The sequence below is a fragment of the Muntiacus reevesi genome, chromosome 17, assembly GCF_963930625.1.
Source record: "Muntiacus reevesi chromosome 17, mMunRee1.1, whole genome shotgun sequence".
Classification (NCBI taxonomy): Eukaryota; Metazoa; Chordata; class Mammalia; order Artiodactyla; family Cervidae; genus Muntiacus; species Muntiacus reevesi.
In genome coordinates, this window is record NC_089265.1 from 26053784 (window position 1) to 26077717 (window position 23934).

Below are 23934 nucleotides of genomic sequence, written 5' to 3' on the forward strand. Positions count from 1 at the left end.
CCTCTGGGCAAGGGTATGAAGAAGAAAAGTAAATGTAGCAGGAGTAAATCCCAAAAGACAGAGATAAGTACTTGAGGTCAGAGACTGCATCTTTTATAGTTTATCTACACACCAAGCTCATTAATATGAATAATCATCTTAGCTGTAGTGGTTGTAGTAGCAAAAGCAATGTCAGAAATTAGTCTTGTCTTACATTTTTACATCAGCTCTTTCATTATTTCTAGGACTCAGGGTGGTCTCTTTGAGAAAGTGAAGGTCTCTTTCACGTTTCTCCTTTATTTCCACTTACTTTTCCTACCCATGTTAAATATTTTTCAGTCTTAAAAATGCCAGCTTATGAGGGTGAGGGGCTTCCCATGTGTCTCAATGGTAAAGGATTCACTTGCAATGCAGGAGATGAGGATTCGATTCCTGCGTCAGGAAGGAAAGGCAACCCACTTAAGTATTCTTGGTTGGGAAATCCCATGGACAAAGAAGCTTGGTGGCCTAGAGTCCATGGGGTCTCAAGAGAGTTGGACACAGCTTAGCAACTAGAACAACAACAACAAAAAACATGGGGATAAAACTTTAAGAAGAAAGACCAAAACTTGTGTGTAGACATCCCTATATTTATCCATTTGGACTTTTCCCTTAGGATATTTTGGAACACCATTAGACACTGTAAACCTCTTGATGGTTTATTCATTTGCTATGGAAGGGGAGAGAAAAAAAAAAGAGCCAATCCCCCCGGCTGTATTCTTCTCAATACTCTATATCCATCATGTGAATGGAAAGAACCCAAGAATCTTCATTTTCAGCACTGTATCTTAGCCTCTGGCTCCTGGAGAAAACCAGTGTGGTTCAGATGTGGGATGGGAAGAGTGGTTTGCATTGGCATCGGCCTTGCGGGTGCTTTGGGGCTGGAGCACACTCAGCTGTGGGTTACAGATGCTTGCTCTCCAGTATTAATGTGGCCAGCATGTGAAACCATGGCATCCGCAATGCTACACAAAGGTCCACGCCTCTGATAGTTTGGGAAATAACTCCCAGCTGAAGAAATTCCTTCTTGAAGGGCTGAAATACATTCTTGAACATAAGGTCATTTTCCTTCAGAGGGGTGGAACCTGGAAAGAGAGGCCTGATGACATTGGACTGGGCACCAGGGACTGTATCAGTGGGTGGCTACAGTCTCGGGACCTTGAACTGAAAATTAAAAAAAAAAAAACAAAGTGCCACTCTTAAACCTGAGATTTGTGAGTCCCAAATTCTATGCTGTGCATGTAGCAGAGAGCTTGGTACATGCAAGCTATTGGATGGTTTCTTTGGAGATGCCCGATGGAAAGCTTGAGTGGTGGTGGTTGTCACTGGGTCTGACTCAGGGTGAAATGTTCCCACCAATTTTAATTTCCCTGAGTTGTCACCAAGGTTGGTAGGACCAGAGAAGACTATATGGAAAAGAAAGAAGACGAACATAGGGTTGGGTGGTGCTCTTTTTTATAAGTTCATTAACCAAGACAGTTTTCAGGTCCCAGAAATATGTGTCCCGTCTCACGCATGTGGCCTGTGCTCCAACAGGGCGCATGAGATGGCTGAAAGCTCCCATGCCCCCTTCAGGGAGTGGGTTGGTCTTTTTCGTTCAGGTGCAATTTCCAATGAAATAGTAGCTTATAAGTATTCAGAAGTTAGTTTATTGACTCTTATTGCACTTCTGAGCACCTAATAAATAATTTATTAGTCTGATGGATATGTGGCTACCAGCTATGGGGCATGAAATATGCACTGTTTGTCTAATACACTGTAGGGAGACCTGTTTATAAAGTATTTAGTATTGGTTTTATAATGCACTGTTGACAACAGGAGACCACGAAGCTCAAAGATCAATCTCATTTTGGCCCGCAGTATTAATGCTGCTTTATAAAGCTCTATGACAGGTTGCTTAGACAGTGGTCCCCGCAGAAAGGACTAGGTTAAGAGGCCGGGTTGGAGTGGCTGCCAGCGCAGCGGATGAATGTCTTTGTCCAGGTCCCGAGGTGACCGTTGGGCGGTGGCACAGGTTGGCCAGGGGACTCAGCATTTCCTGTTCTCTAGAGGGATTCTGTTCTGTGTGCCTGGAGACTGATGGTGCAGAGCTGGGTGACTCTGGTCTGTGGTTGCAGCTCTGAATGCCGATCGCAGGAAGGGGTGAGTCTGTGCTCCCCTCGGCCTCCTCTTGTGTTTGCTAGTCAAGTGACATTATTCCACATCTTCCAGTCCTTTGTTCAGGTCACAGGTGTGACACAGCATTGCTTTTTTAGGAACATATTTTTAGTGGAGTTTACTTGATTTACAATGTTGTGTTAATTTCCGCTGTAACAACAAAGTGAATCTGTTGATACAATATGCACATATCCGCTCTTTCTCAGTTTCTTTTCCCTTATAGATCGTTACAGAGTTCCGAGTAGAGTTCCCTGTGCTACACTGTAGGTCCTTAGTAGTTAATCTGTTTTATACACAGCAGTGTGTATATGTCAATCCCAGCCTTCCAGTTTATCTCTCCCCTTCCTTATCCCCTTGGTAACCTTAATGTTTATTTTCTACATGTGTTTCTATTTTCTGATTTGTAAATAAGTTCATTTGTACCCTTTTTTAGATTCTGTACATAAGTGATATATGATATTTGCCTTTCTGTGACTTCACTCAGTCTGACAATCTGTAGGTCCATCCATGTTGCAGCAAAAGGCATTATTTCCTTCTTTTTTATGGCTGAGTAATATTCCATTGTATATATGTACTGTATCTTCTTTATCCGTTCCTCTGTTGATGGATATTTAGGTTGCTTGCATATCCTGGCTATTGTGGACAGTGCTGCAGTGAACATTGGAGTGCGTGTATCTTTTGTTGGTGGGAATGTAGACTGGTACAGCCGCTATGGAGAACAGCATGGAGATTCCATAAACTAAAAACAGAGCTACCATATGACTCGGGAATCCCACTCCTGGGCATATATCCAGAGAAAGCATAACATTTTTTGATTTTTGTTTGCTTTGGGGAGTTTCATTAGCTAGTTCATAAGTGTTTAAAAAACCCTACCTGGTAAACACTTAGAATTGGAGACATCTAAATAGAAGTTAAATAATTTTCTACAAATCTTGATAAGAACTGAATCCTATAAGAATGCTATAAGGCAAAGAGGTAGGTGTATTATCGCAAGTCAGTGTGTACGTTTGGAACAAGGCATTTTTCAGTTTTGTATTAAGATCTCCTTGCTGGTTCTAAGCATTTCACTTCCCAGATGGGAAATGGGAGCTATATTTCTTAAACCCAGTCTGCTTGCTTGTAACTTGTCACAGTTTTGAAGGAAACAGGCTGAGTCCTTTGTGCAGTTTGCCGTTGCTTTTATCCTTTCTTCACCGATTCAGAGTTTCATGTTACCCTCTCCTCGCCCCTCTCTGGGCAGCCCTTGATGTCTTCCTGTCCCGTTTGTCTCAGCTGGTGCCCTCATCCTTTCTGAGATGATCATATGCTTTGTGTAGCTATCATTTACTGAGCATTTACTATGTGTTAAGCACGGTGGTGGGTCCTGGCTTACCAACAATAGATAAAACTCTTGCTTTCAACCACTCTACAGTTTAGTGGGGGAGATGGATGGTAAATTAGCTTTTTACATTACCACTTTGGATATGTGTGTGTATGTTAGTGTGTTTTTTTTTTTTTTCACCACGGAATTTTTTTCTCTTTTTGGTTTCTGAAAAAAACTTTTATTTTCTCCTCCTTTTTAAAAAAAATATTTATTTGGCCATGTCAGATCTTAGTTTCTGTATGTGGGATTTTTAGCTATGGCATGTGAACTCCTAGTTGTTGCAAGTGTGATCTAGTTCCCTGACCAGAGAGTGAACCCCGGCCCCCTGCACTGGGGCTGAGGCATCTCAGCCATTAGATCACCAGGGAAGTCTAGGGGTACCCTATTCATTTGTGCTCTTGATCACATGCTCTCCTAAAACCCTTTTTATATCATTTTCCCTCTGGCTTAGATCTTCAGTATCCTTTTTTCCCCTGGTTTCATCCCCTTTGCCTGTAATAGACTCTTTTTTTTCCCCCTCTAGTGAAAAACAAACCATCTACACATGAACACAACTAACTTCTCCCAAGCCCTGCGGACTCTCAGACCACTTTCTCTTACTTTACTTGCTTTCTTTGCAAAATTTCTCCATGGAATAGTTTCTGTTTTCTGCTTCTTTCCAGTCTAGATTACATACATAATTTCTATACCTATTTGCCCATGAAGACATCTCTCTTTACAAGACAGAATATAACATACTGCAACCACAAATATGTGTGAGGACTGGTATGATGAACACCCATTTTCTTAAGCTTAAGAACTAATAATGTACAAAGACATCTCAGCCCCTGGTTACCATCCTAATTACATCGTGTGTGCGTGCTCAGTTGCTTTGTCGTGTCCAACTCTGTGTGACCCTATGGACTGCAGCCCGCCAGGCTCCTCTGTCCCTGGATTCTCCAGACAAGAATACTGGATTGGGTTGCCATTTCCTTCTCTAGGGCATCTTCCCAACCCAGGGATTGAGTCCACATCTCTTACGTCTATCTGCATTGGCAGGCCGGTTCCTTACCACCAACGCCACTTGGGAAGCCCTATAATTACATTGTACCCACTGTCATTTCCTAAGTTCAAGACCTGCCCTCCTAGACTAAAGTGGGATTCTGACTTTGGTATTTATCGTTCCTATGTACTTTGTTTTGCTCTTACTACATTTACTACTACTTATTACTATATTTGGGCTTCTCTAGTGGCTCAGACAGTAAAGCATCTGTCTGCAATGCAGGAGACCCGGGTTTGATCCCTGGGTTGGGAAGATCCCCTGGAGAAGGAAATGGCAACCCACTCCAGTATTCTTGCCTGGAAAATCCCATGGACCGTGGAGCCTGGTGGGCTACCGTCCATGGGGTCGCAAAGAGTCGGACACAACTGAGCGACTTCACTTTCATTACTATTCTTGGCTTTACTGTACTCTAAAGGAAGTAGCGTGGTTTCTTAGAATATTTAAATCTCTCTGAATGCTGACTTCTCTTGCCATTGAGAATATAGAACAATCACAGTACCCCTGTTGATGTTGTTCCTTCTGTCTTCTCCCACAATAGCCATCCCACAATAAGCATCTTCTCCCACAATAAGCATCCCAAGATGCTTACCTTGGCCACTTTCTTTTACCTTTTGTGTCACTTCTCTGTTAATGCCTCTCAAATCCGATAAGTATGATGTCAACCTATTTTCTGAATGTTTCTAATTGCCTAGACACCAGATGATCAATTGTTTTCTCAAACTGAGCTTACTGTATATTCCCACCAACTTGTTCACTCCCACGTCTGTTGAGAGTGCTACTGTTTTCCCTGCTCAGAATTTCAGAGCTTTTGTGTCACCTTTGACTCTTTTCCTTTGTTATACACATTATCATTCTTTTCCCCTGGATTTTTACCTCCATGTTGTATCTTGCTCTTTTTTCTCCAGGCTTATTACCTGTAGCCTTTTTACCCAGATTGTTATAGTAGCTTCCTAATTGATGCCTCCACTTCTGTCTTTTCACACTTCAGTCCATCTGTCTGTCTGTCATGCTATTGCCAGTTAAATCTTCCAGTATAGTAATGATCACACTGTGCTGCTGGTGAGATGCCTTCAGCATCTTTACTGTTGATGGACAACAGGATAAATGGCATCTCTTCCTAGTGGTGTAGGCTTCCCATGTAGCTGAGTGGTAAAGAATCAATCTGCCTGCCAATGCAGGAGATATGGGTTCAGTCCCTGGATTGGGAGGATCCCCTGGAGAAGGAAATGGCAACCCACTCCAGTATTCTTGCCTGGATAACCCCCTGGACAGAGGAGCCTGGTGGGCTACAATCTATGGGGTCCCAAAGAACCAGACATGACTGAGTGACTGGGCATGCTTGGCCTCGTGGCATACCAGACTGTTTTCAGTATAATAGTTCCCGTTGACCAGTCCACCCCTTTCACTCTTTATCGTTCTACACAGATCCCACCTTACTTTTCAGTTCAGATGGACCACTTTTTAAGGAATACTATCAATTAAGTTCCAGTGCAAATGCTGCCTCTGTTTGAAAACTTCCTCCTCCCACACCAGCTAGAAGGAATCTCCTTTTCTTAAGTCATATACACTTCGGCCACTATCTCTCTTAACATGTTCTGTGTTTCGTTAAGGTTGCTTAGCCAGATAAGCATGCTGGCTTATCTCCTGTACTAGATTATAAACTTCTCATGAGTAGGGTCTGTGTCTTAACTTTCATGTTCCCCAAACCTTATATTTGGCAAGTAGGGCTTTGATCAGTATTCCCTAACAGTGGCTAAAAATACTTAGTTGAAAATGTTTGTCTTTATAACATGTGGAAGAAAAGGGAGCTATAAACCTAGCCAGTCAGGGCAAAAGAAGTATATGCCTTATCAGTTAGCAAATTATTCAGTTTTTCCCAATGAGTTACTTCTGTTCTCTTCAGGATTTGTTTATTTGATGGCTGGACACTGTCAGCCTTGAAGACTTTTAACTCTTAAAATGTGTTTAGGTGGTTAGAGGAGTGTATTTGCAGTTTTGTTCAATATGTTTTCATGTACTCAGTGTCTCCAAATAATACTGCCTGTAGAGTATGTGTAATTTTCTCTCCAACCTCTCAATAGGCACGCTCAGTGTCCACTCCAAATAGCCATAATTACAAGTCAGAGGACAGGCTCAGCGAGCAAGGTGGGCAAACATGTGTCAGAGTCCCCTATGGTGGGGTTGATGCTTCTCAAGTTGAGGTGTGTTTAAGCCTCTTGGATACACTCCCATTCCTGCATCACCTAGCTAAGTTAACTCACAAGTATTCTGCCTCCCTCCCTTTTACTGTTTCACAGTCATACTTATTTTGTGAAACTCAGGTATTTACAGTCACACTTCTTATCTTTAAAAAAATATCATTGCTAGCAGTACATTTAGTGGCAGTTACATGAATGATTTTTGAATGTGATAAAGTATCTCCCTTCTTTGACCTCTTCCCTTTTCTCTCCTACTCCCCCCTTACTATTATTTTTTTCCTTTCTTTTACATAGTTCTCGTTTATTGCTTTCACCATTTTCAGTAGTAGTACCATTTACCTGGGAAGCCCCAGTGTCCTGTCTCTCCATCTGATTGGTGGTTCTGAGTATGATCACTTTGTAAAAATTCACCAACTTACATACCCACATGATTTGTACACTTTTCTGTACAGGTAGTATCCTTCAGGTCTGACAGTTGACTACTGCTAGTGTGAATGGCAATAGTCAGACAAAGAGTCAGACAGTCGTCCCAAAGAGTCAGACAGGACTGAAGCAGCTTGGCATGCATGCGCGCCCAGGGCATTACCTTGACCGGGAGGCTTTCCTTGTGCCTCTTACTGACACTGCGGATAGTGCTTAGTCACGTCAGCGGTGTCCAACTCCACGTGCTCCTATGGACTGCAGCCCGCCGGGCTCCTCGGTCTGTGGGATTCTCTGGGCAGGAGTACTAGAGTGGGTGGCTATGCCCTCCTCCAGGGGTTCTTTCTGACCCAGGGATCAAATCCACGTCTCCTGCATTGCAGGCAGATTCTTCATTGCTGAGCCACCAAGGGAAGCCCCTCCTTATAAACACTACTCCTCACCAAATGTCATATCACTTTTCAGAACTCAGTTAACCATTAATTGTTTCTGTTTTTAATATGCTGTTAATGAGTTTCTAGCCTCAAGTTCCTTAATTTTGAAGACAAATCTTCACGTGCATTCATATTTGCTTTGTTTTAACATGTCTTCATTTAAATATGTACATATATGATAGAGCCTCTGTTTTTTTCTGAAATTTATGAAACTTCAAGTGTTTTTACTTTTTACACTATTTCAGGTTTGTGAATTTCATATAAGGGGATACTTTCAACATAGTTGTTTTATTCTGTGACAGCTCTGAAAGCAAGAATTGGGTTAACTGGGTGTCTGTCAATCTCAATGTTCTTTCAGGACAGTAATTTGAACTATTATTATGATAACTTCAATGGGGCTGCAAGTTTCTCAGGTCTTGGGACTTTAGAAGGAAGTAAATAGAGAAATTAGCACTATCTTTACAACTCTTCATGGTCATACAAAAATAATTGCCTGCTGTATGCTCGTTTAAGGAAACATGTTACGTGTCATTTTCCTCTAGACTTTCTCATAAAACATGAACTTCAGGTTATGGTAGAAAGAAGCCACTGTCACTGTCTGTAGCTGAAAAAAGATGAATAAAGTTATTTTTCTGTCTTTAAGTCCAAATAGGGTAGGTAACATGTTTCCACCCCCCCTTGGAGGCTGAGATTCATGTTACCTCAGATGCTTTTGCATCTGCAAATAGCCTGATTCTAAGGATTCATCATTCCCCTAACATTTTATAAACTACCTCATCCACCACACCCTGTCCAAGTTCTCTATTTTTATTTTTTTATAGTGTATCAAGGGATTATGGCATTTGGACATGTCCCTGAAAACACATCCTTGATGTGTTTCTCTGAAATCGAGCCCCTGATTAGGCTGTCAGCAGATGCTGTATCACATGGATTGTGCCAATTGGTACTGAGACAAGTGTCAACCAGAATGATTTCTCCCTTTCGCCAGGGAAAGATGAGGTGCTTAGGTAGCATTTGCTTATGGGAGATGTGCCTGCCACTGCTGAACGTTACTTAAATCTCTGCCCTGTTCAAACTTCATTTTAGGAGGCTTTCTTCCCCATAGTCTGAGGTCACACAGTGCTGCTTTTTCAGTGTAAGTGATCAATTTTGGGTGGTCAACAGTTACTGTCATTTTTTGGTCATGTGCTCTAATGTGATATTCCTGTGAATAAACACCAGAGCGTGATTTAGTACCCACGCAGCTTTGGCAAAAACCAGGCTCACCAAAACCCAAAGGCATGCCTGCCTTTCTCGTCATGAGATCTTCACCGGCTCTCCTGGCTGAGGTTTCTATACGTTGAAATGCCCAGCCCAGGCTGCCAGAGCCATCTGGTGATGGTGTAGTTGTAAATAGGACATAACATGTACAATTTTAACACAGACTCGTAGAGCAGAGAGGGGCCAATGATCGAGACTGGCAATCCAAGGGGACAGACCATTTTTTTTTTCTCTCTTCATTTGAATCTGTAAAGATCTTGAACTGCATTTTGAATTAATTAATCCATGAACTGTTAGCCCAAATTTATGTCCCAAGTTTTTAGAGAATAAATAATAAGATTGTTGTCTCCAGAGAGAAAAATTTATTGAAGAATACAGGTGCATAGTTCAGTACATTCATAAGGAGCAGACACAGGGTTAGATTCAGTAGTTGGCAGACATTCTTCATAATTTAAATCTAGATTTAAAGGCAACTGCATTCAAGTTTACCTCGATCGTCCAGTAAATTGATACACGAATGAGAATCTGAAAAAAGTTTTCTGATTTCCTCAAAATTTAAATGCAGAAATCCAGGGCTTCCCTTGTGGCTCAGCTGGTAAAGAATCCAGCTGCAATGCGGGAGACCTGGGTTCAATCCCTGGGTTGGGAATATCCCTTGGAGAAGGGAAAGGCTACCCACTCCAGTATTCTGGCCTGGAGAATTCCATGGACTGTATATGGTCCATGAGGTCGCAAAGAGTCGGACACAACTGAGTGACTTATTAAAAAAAAAAAGAAAATCCCACTAGTAGAATCCAAAATATTTCTTCATGATCATCAGACTTCTGTAGAGCCCTTGGCTGTTGAAAGAGAGGTACTTCAACTCTTACAAGGCTGGTAATGGGAGGAAATTAGGAGCCAGTGGGGACTGGGAGATGCAGGTGTGACAGGTGACTCTTATTTGTGAAGATGGGCCTCTTTAAGTGTAGTGAAGTGAAGTCACTCTCGTGTCTGACTCTTTGTGACCCCACGGACTGTAGCCTCCCAGGCTCCTCTGTCTATTGGATTTTCCAGGAGATGTGTTCATATCCAAACTCCCGGTGGCTTACATAGTAAAGAATCTGCCTGCAGTGCAGGAGACCCAGGTTTGATCCTTGGGTTGGGAAGATCCCTTCGAGAAGTGAGTGGCAACCCACTCCAGTCTCCTTGCCTGGAGATTTGCATGGACAGAAGAGCCTATCAGGGTACAGACGATGTGTTCGCAGAGAGTCAGACACGACTGAGCAACTAACATACCTTATGAGCTCCTTTTTAATCTTCTTCCTTCCTTCCTTTCTCCTGTAACATGCAGGCAGAGTAATAGTTCATCTTTTCTGTGCGCTTTATTTTTTAGAGGGGGGTGAATTTTCACTGTCCTCCCATTAAATGACCTATGTGACTCAAGGGAAAACAGGCAGCTTAGATTATGATATAATTATTCACAAAGGGAAAACCTCAGTGGAAATTATTGTTTTTACATTTTCTCTATTCTTGATAGTGAATCAAAAAATTTTTCCCCTTAGCCTCACATAGAAAATGAAATTTTACACAATAAGGTAGGGATGGCAGGTCTCACAGGGGAAAAAGGTTGCTGTCAACTTTTTTCCTCCGGAATATGGAAATTTGGGTGGATTATCTGTTCAGAGGAGGTTTCCTTTATTAATTCTTTTTCCTTTTTTTCACTTAAGACATCTGTTAACATTTCACACAGCCCAACAGATGTTGCAAAGCAAGTCCCATACTTTGTTCTCAGGAAAAATGACATTTCCTCAATTGGTTACCCCCACCTCTGTGACTGGGCCCAGCCTGCTGCTTCTGCATAATTTGCATATATTAAGTTATATACGTTAATGCTATACGAATTTGTAGCTTCAGCATTCTTTTTATACTCTGAAGTCTGATTTGATTAGAAACTAGTTTATACATTGAGGGTTGAGAGGTCATAACATTTAAAAAATCTCCTCTGAGAACAGCAGCCTAATTCTGCACATAGGTTTGGATAGCCAATTACTTAAGAATTTTTTTTCTCTATAAAATAAGTGAAGTACAAAAGCTTGAGTTGTTTTGCCACGAGGAAGTGCTGATTGTCATGCGATGTGGAGCGTCATTTTTATTATTTTGGCAAGAACAGGACAGTTTTGTCTTGACAAGCCATTAGATGAATACCAGCGTGTGTCACATGAAAAACCACTGATCTTTAACCCAGCTCTGTACTTAACCAAGCCTTGAAAATGAATAGTGCATAAAAGAAGAGCAAAGGCCAGTTTACTGTCATTACAGATTACAGAATCTGTTAACAGCTGCTGAACTGAACCCAGGGAATTACAGGTATTGTTCCGTGAACCAGCGGAAGTCCTAGAGATGCTTGTTAAACTGTGTCTATAAACCGTACATTTATTTGATATTTGCCTAGGATTTACATTGCTGGAAACATAGCTGAAAAAAGGAAAATCCTTGAGTACTTTCTCTGTGTACTAAATGCATGCCTTTATCACAAAACCACATATATTTACATAGAACTGTCTCAGTGATACTTCCTTACCTCACTTATGGAACTTATTTTAAGAAAGCAATGTGTTTTCAAAGAAATTAATAATGAACGTTAAAAAGAAAAACAGTATCCCCCCCGACCCCCCAAAAATCGCATATACAAACATACAAAACAAAATCCTTAGCTCATTTGTTTCCTCAAGGTGTTCATTGTGGCTAATATTTGTACCAACATGTGATTTTTTTTTTTTTAATGGAGGGAAAAATCTAACCCATCTCAATACCCAAATATTGAAAAGATCAGTAACATTTAAAATAGTCGGTTGTGGGAATTATTGCTTACAGAGCTAACAAGAAAGAACACACTTTCTAACTCTGCTGGTGGAATTGCATTACCTCCCTGTAGTCTTGTTATCCCACACTAACTGAAATGCAAATTCTTTGTAACTAATTGGATCTCATTGAGGGTACATGCACAGTATGTAGTTGTATGCAAAAAGGTTTTAAAAACTAAAATTTCTTTGTAATTACAACTTTTGATTACTATCTGAAACATTGGTATCTGTAGTATAGGTTTAGAATATACATATATATTTAACTTTTTTATAGATTACTCAAAAACATGAGCTATGAGATGCCTGGTAAATACCAGCTCAGAAGTTAGGGGGCAAATGTTTGTTTACAGGAATCTATAAGTTGGATTTTATTAAAGTCTTGTGAGAACGAAGATTTTTTTTTTTTTGAAGTTTAGGATTTAGTATCTTAGAGCCAATACACTGAAGTCATGCTTATAGTGTAATCCTTTTGTTGGGATATTTTAAATGTGTAAACATCATAAACATAAGAAATCACTTCCAAAAGCTATTGTCTTTTTGTTTTTCTTTAGTTCTCCGGTTTACTTTAATATTGTAAACTGCATCTGAGTTTCTTACTTTTGCGTAAGTGTATATCTGCTGCATGTTGTGATGAGGTGGATGTATTCACATTCTCACAATGTCTTTACTAACTTGGGTGCCATTTAGACCTAATTGGTGTATTTCTCCTCATGGTTTGTCTCTCACTCTCACTAACAGTGAGAAAGCCAACATACAGCCTTTAGTATTTGTGATTCTTTCAGTGGAAATACATGGATGAGGACAGCAGAAAACTGTGGAAGTGATGCCTGCCTCTACTCCCCTAGTTTTAAGTAATTTTAGTACAAATGATTCTAGACAGTTATTTTACAATCTGCAAATTATATAGCCAGTAGACAAACTCACAAGTCATGTTTGTGCCTTGTGGATGTGTATTTTTTGTACATGTGTCCTTATAGGTGTCCTGCTTGCTAGACAAAAGATTATCCTAGAATTGAGGACTCTGCATGCTGTGTTTCTATGTGGAAGTAAGTGGCAAGTTCAAATCAAGCGTTTTGGAGGTTTCTAGAGGAGTCAAAATTTGTATTTTGAGGACTCGATTTAAAAACGATTGTTCGAAACTTAAAATCTGCAAAGCACAGTATGTGTTTATGCCTGAGGTTTTTGTTTTCGTTTACCTGTTCACTTCTTGGTAAGTCAGGGTTAATTGTTACCTCTTATCGTATGAAAGCTTGTCTTCTTTGTAGACTGTTCTTACAAACAAGTTAAAATTTTGTTTGATCAAATCCATTTAGCAGGTGCAGAATTGCATGATAGATTTTTAGTAAAAAAAAAAAAAATCTTAGATAACCTGGTGCTTTTAAGGCATGTGCCTTGGCAGTTACATGCCAGGTACTAGTAATTTACACTATACACTTGTTTCATCTAGGGCAACCCAAGCTTTGCCCTCTGAAAGAGCTCAGCTTGCCTAGACTGGGTAGCATTTTGTCAGCTGGGCAGACCAGATTTGGATGTATTAGCTAGTCAGCCTAATAACCCTGTACAGACTGTATTGATTTTCTAGGAGAGAGTTTATGAACTAAATAAACTTGGGGTTGGTGTCTTAATAAACTGCTTCTTTCAGTCTGTCACATTTAGTTACAGAGCTGTGCAGTTTAGGGGGAAAAAAGGCTAATTCTGTTACAGATTGTTCACAGCAGGGTCTCCAAATTAGCCCTTTGTTTTGTAATGCCACCTTGCTTGGGCTCGCTTTGAGCACATTTCTCAGTTTTGCCCTAATGAGTTGCAACACTGATAATGTGGCTGATGATCTTTCATTGATTTCACTATCACTTGCTTGTCTGGTAATTGATCCGTTGCTGAGCCTCTAGTTAATTATATCGGCTTTGACATGGCCCGGTCCACGGGGAATTTCAAGTCTTGCAGAATAACAGTTTTAATAAAAGAGTCTATTACTGCAGGTGCTTGCTGCTGCATGCCAGTTGATTTTTGTGTTGTGTGGTGGTGGGGGGGGGGGGTTGGTGGGGAGGGGGATACTTGGGAAAGGAGAGGACCTTAGGACTGCAAGAAAGGAGGGGTGGGGGCTGGAAAAAGAAGAAGAGGGAGTGAAGGAGAGAGGAAGGAAGGAGGGGGAGCCGAGAGGGTGAGAGCAGGAGAGCCAGAGGCAGGCGAGAGAGAGCACACACGCAAAGCGAGACAAGAGCCTGCAAGGAGCAAGGAGGAAGCTTGCTATTGACAGTGTCCTTAAGCCTCCCACAAATAACAGCCATTAGTGGGAAGGTCAGGAGCTGAGCAGGCAGCTTGACTGAGGCACTGAGTGCCACTTCAGAAATCAAGAGGCTAGCAAATTTTAGAGGGAGTTTAAGTGGGTAATAGCTAGCTGGAAAGGTACAGTCACTGTTGACAATTGACTCATAGGGTTTTTCTGCCTCCCCCCCCACCCCAGAATATTTTTATTGACCACAGGTGGACTTAATATATTTTAAGGCAACAATTCTTCGGGTTCTTGTTTGTTTCTCTTCAGATATTGAATTTGCTGCTTTTGAGACTTTTTTGTGCTTAATGGTGGTGAACCGGAGGGAAGTTTAACAGAAAAGCTTTCAGGAGATGGCGGTTCTAGAGGGGAAGGCACATTTGTGTCAACATAGTGCACGTTTTCTCATCTTTTCTCATTGTCCACTAATGACACCCAGCTGCCATTGAAGCTCTTTTCCGTTTCTTTTGTTGTTTCAGAGAGTAAGGTTTATTGTTATTCTTGAGTTAAGAAGGAGCAAGGAGAGTGGTACATTTGTCCTCGGTATTTGTAGGTGGTTGAAGATTAATGTGCCTTACATTTTAAGTTTAGGAAGGATGGCTTTTTCCTGCTGACTACTTTTATGAGATGACATGAATTTAGCTTTCCATTTTGGAGTTACTGTTTATGTACAGTGCATTTTGTTCAGTTCTGCTTTTCCATAAATAAGGTAGATAAATACGGTCTAATAAATAGATGTTTTGTTTTAAAACTGGGTTTAATTAAAAATACGACATGCTATCGAGGTTATATTTCATCAGGCTGGAAAATGTTATAGAATTTTTCTATAGAGATCTTGAATGAAAAAGTGGAATTTTTATATTCATTACTTTTTGCCTGAAATGGGACAGGCTTTTTTTCTTCATCTTTTTCTTTTTTATGATTTGAAAGGATATTGTAGAAGCTTCATCCAGGAACTTTAACAAAGGATTTTTTTTTCCCTACTTACTGAGCTTTAAGAAAAGGGACACTTTTTTCCTTTTCCATTCAGTTTCTTATTGTTTAACATCCAATTGAGTAATTAATGCCCCGAGGGAACTGTATTGTAAATAGTGTGTATTTATTTTGCAAATGTTTATTGTGCATCTTCTATGTTCAAAAACCTGCTAGGTTTATTTATATACTTTTTAGAGTGTAAGGTCACATCACTATGTATATTATTTTCTCCAGGAGTTTATATGTGATTATAAATAGTCCAGCACATACTATTTCTTTTAGGAGCTAACATTTAGACAACACCTAAGCCAACTTCACATTCTCTTACAGCTGAGTATTTCTCTTTCTTCCAGTGTAATTAGGGGGGAAAAATGTTTTCAAGCCTAGTAGTTTACAAATGTTAAAGCAAAGACTAATGTCAGATACTGCATGCTATACCCGAAAGCATTGTTGGGGAAAATTCCCTGGGAAGGGCCCCAGCCTCTCCCTGCCCCGTGGACCGTCCCCGATTCCGGTGCTGGCTGGAGTGTGCATGAGTGTGTCTGGAGAGGGGTTAGAGCAGGGTGTCGTTCGGTGCCTGACAGTGGAACAGTGCAGTTGACTCTCAGCTCTCCCATCCAATGACATGCAGTGGCTGCGAGTTTGAAGCTGATGGTTGGGTCTCCAGTGCTGCCCGCACACCTGACAGGCAGCTGTTAGACCGAGCCAAGGCAAGCTCTGGGAGCCACAATCTATGCATAAATGATAGGGGTGTCTGTGTAGAAGGTGCAAAAGAAGCTCTGACCCCCTCCCTCCCCCCAATCTCCCCCTTCCCAAATGAAATGCACAGTTCAGCCAGCTTCTTAACTACACTACACTCCTGCTACTGGCTGCCAAGAGGCTCAAAAATCCACCTTCACTTTTCAGTCAGAAGAGGCAGAAGTGGATGTGAGAGAAAGAGAGACACTGAGAGAGAGAGAGCCAAAGAGGGCAAGAGACTTGACTTTAAGAGACTCCTGTACTGACAACTCCATGCAGTTCGGAACCAGAACGACTCCAGCTGAACCAGGGTTCATGGGGACATGGCAAAACGCTGACACTAACCTCTTATTCAGAATGTCCCAACAGGTAAGTTACTTTTTTTTTTTTTTTAAGGAAACCTTGAATTGTTATGTGTACTTTTGTTTCTGGTATTTTCCTTTCTAAACATTTTTGAAATCTTGATCACTTCGTAGTCGGGCTCTGTTTTGTCATAACTGTTACTGGGACGAGCAGGGTTACTTCTCGGCTTCCCTAAGGGCTCCTTAAAAGAAAAGGGGGAAAGGATACTGAAGTAAAGGAAAGGAAAGGCATTTGTGGCAAAGTTTCACAGTCCAGCCAGGGGCAGGGGAAGACTTCATTTATTTCTTTGTTTTCTGTTAAATAATAATAATAATAATATAAAGCCCCCCCACCCCCCACCCAGGACATGTTATCTATCTGCATCAATCACTTCATCCAAGTGGCTGCTATCTCAAGAGTAAGGTTTGCCAACCCCACGGCCATAAAATATAGGGGCCCCTCGGCCCTGCCCGACGGACTTCCCCGGGCTGGAAGCGGCTTGACTCCGAACCCGGCCGGGGAGAGGCGGCTGCGCGGGAGCCGCCGGCAGCGCCGCCGAGGGGCGCGGGTGGAGGCGGCGTGCGTGACGGGCTGAGCCGCTGGCCGGTCCCAGCTCCTCCGCCGCCGCCGCCTCTTGCGCGCTGGCCCTGCGCTCCCGCCGCTCCCGCCCGGCTCCCGCCCGCTCGCCCACCCGCCGGCCGGTGCACTCACACTTGGGCAGCCTCGGCGTCCTCCCCAGAGCCGTCCTCGGGCCGGCTGGCTGCGCCGCCGCTGGCTCTGCGGGGAGGGTCGACGTGTCCGCCCAAGGCCGCCGGCGGCTGCTCGTTAATCAGCGGAGCCCGCGGCTCGTACCGTGTACCGTGCGCTCGCTGGTACCTACGCGCCCCGCGCGCCCGGCTCCTCTTGCACAATCGCTGGCTCTGCGGCTCCGAGGGGGAGCGAGGGGGAGAGGAAGCGAAGGGAAACAACCCAGAAACTTTCATCTTGGACTGTGCTCAAGCGAGGGAGGGAAGTTCCCTGGTGCCTCCCTCCCAGACACGTCTTTGCTTTTCAAAAGCCTCCATCAGACCCACACAAAGCAAGAGTTAGTATGATATTAGCCTCCGCACAGCACGAAAGTGTGACTGTACACTGGGATTTTAAGCAGATGGAGGTTGTTAGAAAATGGGTATTGCTTCTTTTTCTCTCTCTAAAAAAAATACTACAATTACTTTCTTTTATAGAAATCTGTTTTGTTTCTAAGGAGTTCATGAGAACTAAATACTTTTATTGAGTTAATTTGATTTTTTAAGTGTTGGTGAAGAAGGAAAGAAACCAGTTTGCCAGACTGGAGACTACCACAAGTTTAGAAATGCATCTGCGAAAGGTGGTACAGAGAGCCAGGGTTTTGTAGCCTTTAGCTAGAGAACAGTTGTATCACACAGTTCTAGATAGGATAAATGCATTTGAATAAGGTGTATTTTGACATATCCTGTAGAGGGACCCTGATTACTGCTGATACAGTAAGCTGGGATTTAAATGCAATCAACACAAGCCCAATAAGCAACTCTTTATGTGCAATTTCCCATTCTTGCAAGTTAAAAAGTTCATTTCCTCCCAGAGATACTCTTTGGCTTGCCTCTGCCGGGTGCTTTGAGAGGTGTGTTTCTGAAGCACATCCCTGTGACTCTCTTCCTGGTTGGAACACAGAGTATGTTTTCACTGACCTTAAGATCAAATAACTTGTTCTCTACTTTAAAAATTAGACATCATCTTAAGGGTTTTCTTGTTACTGGAGGTCGTGGTCTGTGTGTGTGTGTGTATGTGTGTGTGTTTTGAAAGGGGAGGTTGGTTTAGATCTCCCTCTAGCTAGAAAAGAGTTAATAAAACCAGATAGAGATAATGATCAATTGATAAATAGCTATTGAACCACATAGATGGTGTTAGATTGCTTCTTTGGCACTAGCCCATTTCCAAGTAGATTTGAATCTAAGGAGACTTTAAGTTGTGCAAAGCATTTTAGCTAAAAAACAAAAGTAAATTATATAAATGGTGGATCAAAATTGGGAAAATAATTTGAAATTGCTCAGAGAGAGAAACTTGTGTAGCTAAACCATTATGATGTCTTTGATCCAGCTGTTTCACTCTCTGGATATATAAAAATCTCTTTTGTGTGTACCTGTGTTTATATACGTGTGAAAGTGAGCATCAGTGACAATGGAAAGAGTAGAAATATAGGGAAATAATTTATGCTTTATGGCTGCTGTATGAAGTAATGTTAGTTATACTATTTACTAAACAGTAGTACAATGAAAGGAGAAAATCACAATTTTAAAAAGTGTCGTTATTTTATTTTATATGTTTTCTTTATTTTTTGGTTTTGATGTAGTTGGCAACTCCCTCTTTTTTACTCCTGTCATGGTTATTAAATGCTTACCTCCTCTGCATTTTTGGAAAGCATCTAAAGAGGGTATAAGTTTACATTTTTTTTTTTCTCCTTCAGGATGATGTTTTAGTTTGTATAAATGTTGTGTGAACTTAAATTGAAACTGTGTGTGAATCCTAAAATGTGTACTGCACATGTTTAATATACATGTTTATTTTCCTGACCTATAGTTCATCAGCAATGCTGATTCAGTGTGTGTGTACATGTGTGTATGTGCCAGTGTAAGGAAGATACTTCTTGACATGATCTCTCTCGAAGCCAGCAGTTTCAAGGAATACTAGTCTCAATATACACATTAAGTCAGTTTTTGTCTTACTACAGGTAAAAGTTTGTCCAGTTAAAACTGCAGAATTTTATATTTCTAAGGCCTAGAGATATTTTTTCTGTATGAAGATTATTTTAATTTCTAAGGGAAAAAAATGGACTTAGCTCATGAAGTGAATATTTTGGGCATTTTTTTTTTCAAAGTTATCTGTAATAAGATAAAGACTGTGAGATTTACCTGCTCATTTCTTTAAATATTAGAAAACACTTGACTAGCAGTTTCAAAACTGAACTATAGAGAATTCACAATCCGTATTATTTAACTACAGCAAAACTTAAAGTGGGAGATAGCTCATGAATACTGAAATTTAATATTCTAGCGTTGTGTCTTCTATGGGTAATTTAGGAAGTAGGGAGATAAAAATCTTTGTCTTTTGTTTTGTATGAGCAAAGTTAGATCTGCTTATATGTAAATGTTTCAGTCTGTCTAATTCTAACAAAAAGATAACCGCAATCTGAAGCCAATTTAGATTTGGTGGAACTAAGTCTATTCCCCTAAAGTTCAAGATATGACAATTTGATTACATTTTCTTGCCTCTATATTTTTCTTCCATATTTTAGTGTGATTTTTTTTTCAAAAGGGATAATATTTTCCCATACAGGCAAATATTTGATAACCTTGAAGGGCATGACTCTTAACTTCTGTAAAGGGAGTTCTTCTTTGGGTCACTTTGATCAGTGACAGGTCGAGAATAACCAGAAACTCTTTGCTCATCTTTTCTGTTCTTCTCTTAGAGTCCAGAATGTTGTTTTGCCCATTTTAACCTCACAAGGTATTGTTAAAAGCAGAAAATAAGATCTGCTTTTGGAAATCGTTGTTGTTTTAAACCAGGCTTTAAATGATGATTTTTCCCCCCATTTTTGTAAATACTTTGTTCATGTGAGAGTATAGCAATTAAAATTGTCTGTAGCTCCCTCAAGGGATGCAGTAGTCTAATAATATATTTTGAAATCTTCTCAGAAATAAAACTGTAACAGGTAAAGGGCTAGAGCTTATGCTTTACACATTACTAGAGGCATTTACCTTTTATTATTGGTGAGGTATATTTAACCTGTTTCAAATAAAATGTGAATCTCTTAATAATGTCTCTTTTCAGACACGAGTGAAATACGAAGTTAGAATTATAAATGACTCTGTGCATCATTATGTAGTAATTTAGGATTCACCCAATGATGTAACAAAATTAACAACATAATTTCATTGTGAAACTGTGTCTCGTTAAAGAACAACTGTCTGACATTCTCCTACAGTTGCTTTATTTAACTTCATGCAAATATTATTAGTAGTGACATTTTTCTATTGTGCATTAGATTCTCTCATTAGCATGATGTGTTAGTTATCACCAGAGAAATCGTTTCCTAGATAGGTGAGGGGCAAACCAAGAAAGCTAAAAATTAAATCAGTGATTTACATTAATACCAGAGCGTCTGCTCACCAGAGATAGGACAGAATCAAGCAAACTTTCTCACTAATATAAAATCTAGCCCATTTCAGAGAAATGATAAATAAAATATATTGTCAGAAACATATAACAACATTGCTGGCATCCATTTAAAAGCAGGTTCGATATGCATTTTCCTCCCAGTAGTCTTTTAGTTCTTTCTATTCATATAGGCAAGCACAGTTTCCGTTGGTTGAATCTATATATTCAAGTGGAAATGGTGATTTTGTCTGACTTCCTACCTGCCCCCACCCTCAGATAATTTGAATGTTTCTTCACTAACAGTTTAAAAGGCACATAGGCAGTGTTTCTTACAAGTCAGATGCCTAATTGTATATCGTGGTTTGATTCTTCTTTCTAGTTCATAGAATGCGTTTTATTCTTAACTCTATCCCCCTCGTGCAGCTGTCCCTTTTAACAGAGGATGTATATTCTTATTTGACCAGAGCCCAGAGTAAAGCAGTTGATAGTTAATGGTCTTTGAAAATGACTTTCACTGCCAGGCATCAGCCATCTCTAGGTTTCTGCACTTTTCCTCCTCCCTTTTTACTCCCCTCCTTACAGTTGGTGTGTTTCAGTAATCACATCTTACTAAAAAAGGATTAAATTGACCAAACTGACGGTCTTGATGCTAAAACAAATATTTATATTATATTAGGAGGCATGTAATTTCAGCCTGTTGAATTAGTAGGCTCCTACCTCCAATTTAGTTTGCCTCTCTAATTTGAGTGATAATGTTTTATATTGAAGTCTTAACTGTAGACATCTATTCAAATATAATTCTTCTCATCCATTCTTATCATGTAACACTAACATTGGAAATTTGGGTAATTGTTAAAATACAGGTTGTAGCACAGGTGCTTTTGTGTTGGCCTGTACTTTGTAAGTCTGTGTATAACAGGCAGACTTCACTTAACAGGTACTGTCTAATTTGTAATGCAAGGGGAACAAACGTAGTAGGCCTTATATATGGTGTTTATATCCATGTGAAAGCAAATAAAGCAGGCACAAACATATTCTCAGATGGATATGTGGTATAGATTGGTATATATTAAAAAATCTGTGCACACATTTCAAGTTTATTTTCACCATGATACAGTAAGTGACTTTGAACATAGTAGGTGATCATTTTGAAATTACTTTTCTCATGTTTCTATCATCTGCAAACTGGGACTGTGTGTCTGTGTATAATCTGTAAGGCCTTAGCAAAAGCTAGGGTGAATCAAGTAACCACAGTCAAAAAATAAATCCCTAAAGGTGTAGCTATCTTATCTATATAATTGTAGGTATTTTTAAAATAATTATATTTATGAGTGTATCTTAACATTCCCTGATAAATCCCGTTATTCATGCGTGGCTTTATGGAAATCTGATTAATGGAGTGACAGGACAGATTTGGGCTCCCACGGCAGCACATCCTCCCACTTCTGTGTCAGGGTTAAGAGCCGCGGCAAATCCTCCCTAACTAATTAGATGCTGAGTAAGGCATCTCGGAGAAGTTGGGGCAAAAGTGAATGGGTCGCAGCCAAAGCAGGATTGCAAGGACTCCAGTGATAGTGAAAGCATTTAAGTCTGCCAGGTCGCTGTGACACGGGGTGCTGACTCCAAGGAACTGGCCGTTACAGATAGTGAGCTGGCGTCATCCACTTCCATGAAAAACACACATTCTAGTGCTTCTCTCTTCCCACCTTCCATGTCTGACACACCCTTAAAGAAAGTTAGATTGGACATCTGCCTTTATCGGTCTGCAAAGCTTTCGAGAGGACTTTTCCTGTAAACATGTATAGCGAATGGCTGTGAAAGGCCAAAGAGGTATTTTCTGAACCTGAGACTTTTGATTATAATGTGTATATGTATCAAAAGGCATGAGACAAGACACTGGAATTTGCCTGTAGCTTGTGTCCACAGTTGGAATCATGGTGTTGGAATTGAACTACGAGTTAACTCCTTTCTTTCCTGCAGAGTGTTGTCAGGGAACTTTTTGGTAACGGGGAGAAGAGAGTAAATTGTGGGGTGACATTTTCAGTGAGAGAATTTTTTATTTTTTGGAAGTCCCTGCTTGTTGCTGTCCAAGGAACATGGAACAAGATTCCATGATTTCCTTTCCAAGATTTTCTTTCACGTGAGGTTTGGAGCCTGGTTTGTTCTGTGGGTGGAATGAATTCTTCACCATGTGAAAATCCTGTTGTCCCTCTCATGGTGTGTTTTTGCCGCTACATAACCACGCTTCTCTAGGCCTTGGTCAGAGAGAAGATTGTTTGGGGATCGTAGGAAATGATTGATCTTACCCCTGTCTGCCAAAGCTGATGCCATTTTTATTTCCCGAAAGCAGCTGGCTTCCACATTTTGCTTGGTGATCCTCCATCTACTTAAGAACCAGGGAGAGGAGGGGAAAGAGAGTCAACAACCCTTTTAAGGAACTTTGACATCTATTTTTAAGTTTTAGAGAAATAAAGGAAAAGAGGCATAATTCAGGCACCGCAGCCTTTCTGTCTTGACATACAAGCAAGACATTGTATAGAAGAGGGAGTTTCTTTTCCTATAAGATACAATTGTAAACAGGCGCAAAAAATAAAACGAAAAAACTTTCTGAGCAACTCAAGCTCCAGGAAGTTTTAATATGTGCAGATGACACCCGGAAAATGATGCCTAGGGCAGTGACATCCGAGGTACCTCGCCTCCTCACCGAGCATGATCTGTACTGCCTTTTCCCTCCCCAGCTTTAAAAGAAAGTTTTAGAGACTGGAAAAAAAATAAAAGTATTGATTCTTTTTTAATTTGTACATTCCCTGTAGGAAGCCTAGCAAATTTCATAGTGTACATTCAAACCCTAAGGTGAAAAATTTATGACTGGAGTTCATTTGGTTGAGGGCAGTGTGCGGTGTTCTATTCAAACGCTCTGGATAGCATTTCATGCCACAGAATCAGAGAGCAGGAGAAGAGAAAAAGAGCTGTATCATTTCTTCATTCACACAGCCTTTCTTAATGGAAATGCTTGTGGAAAAACAATGCATTACTCAAACTGGCTAACGTAGAAATCAAATTCTCAGCTTATTAATCATCATTCCAATTAAAAAAAAAGAATTGATCCTTTAACAACAAAATAATATCCTTTTGTTTTTCTTTAATTAAGCCCGTCAGTTTTTCATTTCTCTCTGTGAAGAAAATGAAAATAATCTTGAACAGTAGGAAGTTACTCATTGTAACAGGGATTCTCTTGAGCATATCTGACATCTTATTTACTCAGTATTTTTGGACTGCAGTGTTATTTTGCTACTGTCTTTAGGGTTTGTGTGTTGTTGCTGGGGGCGGGGAGGGGGGTCGCTTTAAGCCTCATTTCTGTTTGGTTGGCAGCCGCTTACTTAATGACCTAAATACATGATTAGACTGTTTTTTCTTCCTATTCCTGTTCCCATAGACCTATTAATTTTCTTGCTTTATTCTCCTTTCCCTTCTGTTTTCTTTTTCTGGATTTCTCCTTACTTTCACTGGCTCTATTTGCCCTAATAAGAAGGAATTAAAAGGCACCTTCTTGCCAGTACATCACTCTGGCAGAGGGATGGAAAGAGGTGCCACCCTCAGATGTGGTCCTCAGCGTGGAGGTGCTGACAGGAGGACTGTCCTGAGTTCTGCTCTGTAAGAGTTCTTTAAGTCCAGGCGTGATAAAAACATGTAACCAGG

The 23934-nt window shown here is 40.7% G+C and overlaps 1 protein-coding gene across 9 annotated transcripts in view; it reads left to right on the top strand.

Moving 5' to 3' along the window:
- The window catches only part of BNC2 (basonuclin zinc finger protein 2), a 460748-nt gene that overhangs the window by 135625 nt on the left and 301189 nt on the right, over positions 1-23934 (top strand). For all 9 annotated transcript variants that reach the window (XM_065907673.1, XM_065907672.1, XM_065907675.1 and 6 more), the window contains one exon: positions 15889-16089. In XM_065907673.1, coding sequence (XP_065763745.1) covers positions 15889-16089 — 201 coding nt within the window. The remainder of the gene's footprint in view (positions 1-15888; positions 16090-23934) is intronic.